Raw genomic sequence first — 4,665 nt, 5'->3', positions numbered from 1 at the left:
TGATGAAGTAGGTGAATCTGAATCAGGAGGTGATGAAGTTGGTGATTCTGAATCAGGAGATGATGAAGTAGGTGATTCTGAATCAGAAGATACTGAAGCAGTTGACTCTGACCAAGCGGATATGAAACCATCATCCCCAAATTCTTCTTCAGGAGAATCAATAGTTGGGCAATCACCAGTTTTAGCGTCTTTCAAACCGGCTAAGTCCTCAAATTTACTCCGCAAAAGCTTAACCAGGAAGAACTTGGGAGGCCAAGCTACAGAACAGAATGAAAGTAGTGAATCTCTTTACTTGAGTTTTCAAGAAAGCCCGTTAAAGAGGGAATCTATTCATCACTCATCTCCAATTGGAAACAGTCACAGTAAAAATGTGCACAATTCTCATAGTAATACTGATCGTAGCTTGCTCAATGCATTTTCTGCGAATAACTCATCTGCTGAGCTTCCTCAATACACCGATAATTCTCAAAACAACATTTCTGCTGAAGTCTCTGAAAAAAATCATGATTCAAGTCAACCTGTGAATAACTCAAGAGTTAATGTGTTTGCTGATGCCCGTGATACTCCTGGTAGTGTCACTCCTGATGACCACCACACAAATTCTGCTAGTGGTGCCAGTTTAATTGAAGATGATAATAATATTGAATCTACTCAGTCAGAGAATGAAGATGTCACTCAGCTTCCATCTCCTGACAGACCAAGAACCAACGTGATTGACCTCACTCAATCTGATTCTTCCCTTCAAAATTCACCTGTTGGAGCTACAAGACAGGTATTAGAAGTACCAAATTTAAAATTTTATTGACAGGAATTTTTTTTTTTGTTTTCTCTTATCTAAAGAAGTAATGTAATTTTATTATTTTACAACAGTTTGTCAATCAGCGCGATATTGCAGTTATTGTTGGGGAACTGTCTGCTGTCAACAATGATGTCATGGTAAAACAAACATTGCTTGACACTATAGATATTAATACACTGCCAGATAAGGGAAGGAATTTAATGAATAAAGTAGCAGAGTTACAGAAACGCAAATCTGAACTTGAAGATGAGCTTCATTCCAATGAAGAGTATAGTCGTCAAAAGAAAGGTATTTTGGACTTGAATGGCCTGACTGCAGTACTCTTCTTGTTTTATTTTGATTTTAATAAATATTTTGCTTCCAGGTCTAGAACAAATGCAAAACAAAATTCCAGTTTCTGCTACAAAGCAAACTACTCTTAACTTTCAAAATTTAAAGTCAAAACTCAATGATGCTGTCAGAAGTTTAGATTATGAAACCAAAAATATTAAACCTGAACCTAATCAAGATTATAGGAGTTTTAATTCAGTAGATGATGATTTCAGCCCAGAGAGTAAACCTTCTCTCGCACCAAGTTGGGGAGACCTACCCAAACCCGACATGACTATCTCCGGATTCGGGAAAAAAGGTAACATTTACTTAAGTATTTTAGGCTTTAGTTAGTTCAAAAGAAAGAAATAATTGATGACGGCTTAGTTCTAATAATGAATTATTCATTTTCTTGATCTCCTGTTTTGTAATTTTGAGATTACATGTCAATCCAATCCAAGCATATGGACGAAGAGAGCTTGTGCTGCTCATTACACCAAACCATGTAATTTGCTCTTTTTAAAATCTTCTCTATTTTTATTTTTTTAGCTATGCAGACACATTTGGCAGAAAAAGCTCTCACCTTGGAGGCCCTTTCCTCTCTTCATCAAGCTCTGAAGTCCTGTCCAACAGAAGAGACAGTGGCTGAAGATCCACGAAATCTCAAAGTAGAACTTTTGCCTCATCAAAAGCATGGACTTGCATGGATGTTGTGGAGAGAACAAGAAAGACCATCCGGTGGAATACTTGCTGATGATATGGGATTAGGCAAAACCATAAGTATGATTTCATTAATTCTGAAGTCTCAAGAAATGAAAGAGGAGTCAGAGAATGACAGTAATGACACTGACTCCGATTCTGATTCTTCACCACAGTGGATGAGCAAGAAGTATTCACGAATGCCAAAGGGAGGCACCCTTGTTGTGTGCCCTGCTAGTTTGATGAATCAATGGGAACGGGAAATTCTTAAACGAGTAAAGCGAAGGGCTCTTTCAGTTGAGCTCTACCATGGACCTAAACGTGAAACTAAACCTCGTCGTCTTGCCAATTACGATGTAATAATTACAACTTACAATTTGGTAAGCAGGGAAAGTGGAATTGAAAGTGCTAAAAATGCTACTGTAAAGAGAGATCAAGGACCATTATTTTTGATCAAGTGGAATCGTATAATCCTTGATGAAGCTCACATGGTGAGAAATCACAAGAGTCAAATGGCTCTAGGGGTTTGTGAATTGACTGGCAAGCATCGATGGTGTCTGACTGGTACACCAATTCAGAACAAAGAACTAGACTTGTATGCACTGCTGAAATTCTTACGCTGTTCCCCATTTGATGATTTGACTGTATGGAAAAGATGGGTTGATAATAAAAATGCAGCAGGAATGCAGCGACTCAATACCATGATGAAATCATTAATGTTGAGACGCACCAAAGAACAGTTGCATGCAAAAGGTGACTTGGACTGTCTACCAGCCAAATTTTATGAGAGAATTGATATTCATCTGGACCCCGAAGAACTAGTAATATATGAGAAAGTAGCAATATTTTCAAGTACCTTGTTTGCTCAGTTTCTTTCTCAAAGGGCAGAAAAGCAGCAAGCCCTTGATGTTCGTTATGGCATTTCCTCTAAACCAGCTTGGGAGCAGCAAGGTAAATGTGTTTTGAGTTTTATTCTCACATCTGTTGTAAAACAAATCTTTTGCTTATGAAACATTTTCTCTTCAGAGGGACCAGACAATCAATTTGTCACAACTGAAGAGCTTGCCAAGATGCATAGGAAATTTAAAGGAATACAGGACATCAAGACTCACCAGATCTTGGTCCTTTTACTTAGGCTACGACAAATTTGTAATCATCCTGGCTTGGTTAAAAAGGTTTGGAACTTGTCATATTCTGAATGTACCAGTAGCCTCTTGCTTTGCTTTTTCTAAACTTGTTTTATCTTAACAGATGGTTGAAGATGGGGATCTAGATATGGGTACTGCTGAAGGAGTTGAGGACAATAATGGCTTGGATGTAGATCTCTTTAACCAAATGAACAAACTCAACATTTCGGAATCCAACATTGAGGATGTTGAGAAAGAGGATTTGAATAAATCTGTGGAACTTTCTGTGGATAACCCTGTTCTTGATTTTCAACGACCTAGTGCAAAGGTTAATTTTTCCGTCCTGGTTTTAATAGTATTTTCTCTTTTTGAAAGACAAATAAAATTTATTTTTACTTATAAACAGATCCGAGCTATTTTAGATTTGGTTCAAGAAAAGATAGCTGATACTGATGATAAAGCTATAATTGTGTCTCAGTGGACATCCATGCTGAATATTATATCTCCCTTTTTGAAAGACTTAAAAATTAAGTTTGATAGCCTTACTGGTGAAGTGCCTGTTGACAAAAGGCAGGAAATTGTCAATGAATTCAATAAACCACATTCCGGACCTCAGGTATAAAATTATTCGGGCGAACTGTTGTAAATAATGTGTTTTAAAATCTGTTTTGTTGTTTTTTCTGATTGTTAAATTTTTACAGATCTTGCTTCTGTCACTGACTGCTGGGGGAGTTGGCTTGAATTTAATTGGAGCAAATCACTTGATTTTAGTTGACATTCATTGGAATCCTCAATTAGAAAACCAAGCTTGTGATAGAATTTATAGAGTTGGCCAGAAAAAAGATGTGAATATTTACAGGTTTGCAATGTTTGATTTTTCTCAATTTTTATTCATTATCTGAAACTTCTATACTAACTCTATCATTCTAATCTCAGGTTGATAACAATCAATACCATTGAAGAGAGGATTAAAAGTTTGCAAGATTACAAACTTAGCATTGCAGATAGCGTGCTCACTGGCACTAGGAACACTCAAACATCCAAACTTACACTGGATGATTTGAAGATGTTGTTCTCTGTCCCAGCCCCATCTCAACCATTACCAGATGAGCAGCATCTGCCACCAGCCCATTAGCAATTACCCCTTTGAGTTGTCAATTGAATCATCCAAATCATTGTTTATTATCGTTTTAAATTCTTTTAAAAATTGTACTGTTGATTATATTTTTTTATTTCACTCTATGTATGTGGTCAAGTTTAAGTAATGTTCTTAAATCTTATTTGCAACAAATGTCGTTAACTGCTATATTTTGATCCCATTGCATGCTAGTCACATAGCCGTGGACTCGACACAGATTTTACTTGTCTCACTTTACCCTGTTCTGTTTAGTTCTGTTTGGAGGTCTGAGAGGAACGGTCCACCAATACATTGCCGTGGACGGGGACAGGACAGTAGGGGCGAAGGATCTGGAAGCGAGGCTTGGCTCGTCCTTCCTGGCCTCGGTCCTGGGGGCTGGGCGTCGCATCGTCGTCGCCGCCACCGCTGGGTCGGCGTCACGAACTTGAAACTTGAAGGCCAGCCCTGGCCAAGCGCCGGGCATACAGATCACGGCCGTGCCAGCGTGTGCCAGGGGAGAGCTCGTCAGGACGGCCAGGGGAAGGGAGGAGATGGCTGCAACTAACACGAAAAGTGCTCGGTCCTGATTAATTCCCGCTCAAAGTCTACTAACT

At 38.6% G+C, this 4,665-nt stretch overlaps 1 protein-coding gene across 4 annotated transcripts in view; it reads left to right on the top strand.

The window, feature by feature from the left end:
* Positions 1 to 4,225, top strand: part of LOC113202756 (transcription termination factor 2) — a 16,947-nt gene extending 12,722 nt beyond the window's left edge. For all 4 annotated transcript variants that reach the window (XM_052269716.1, XM_052269715.1, XM_052269714.1 and 1 more), the window contains 9 exons: positions 30 to 772; positions 871 to 1,087; positions 1,164 to 1,427; positions 1,658 to 2,758; positions 2,834 to 2,982; positions 3,059 to 3,262; positions 3,341 to 3,550; positions 3,636 to 3,793; positions 3,871 to 4,225. In XM_052269716.1, coding sequence (XP_052125676.1) covers positions 30 to 772; positions 871 to 1,087; positions 1,164 to 1,427; positions 1,658 to 2,758; positions 2,834 to 2,982; positions 3,059 to 3,262; positions 3,341 to 3,550; positions 3,636 to 3,793; positions 3,871 to 4,069 — 3,245 coding nt within the window. In that variant the 3' untranslated portion in view covers positions 4,070 to 4,225. The remainder of the gene's footprint in view (positions 1 to 29; positions 773 to 870; positions 1,088 to 1,163; positions 1,428 to 1,657; positions 2,759 to 2,833; positions 2,983 to 3,058; positions 3,263 to 3,340; positions 3,551 to 3,635; positions 3,794 to 3,870) is intronic.
* The last annotated feature ends 440 nt before the right edge of the window (positions 4,226 to 4,665 follow it).

The sequence above is a fragment of the Frankliniella occidentalis genome, unplaced genomic scaffold, assembly GCF_000697945.3.
Source record: "Frankliniella occidentalis isolate FOCC.00 unplaced genomic scaffold, Focc_3.1 Scaffold100, whole genome shotgun sequence".
NCBI classification, from domain to species: Eukaryota; Metazoa; Arthropoda; class Insecta; order Thysanoptera; family Thripidae; genus Frankliniella; species Frankliniella occidentalis.
This window is presented reverse-complemented; position numbering and strand designations above follow the sequence as displayed.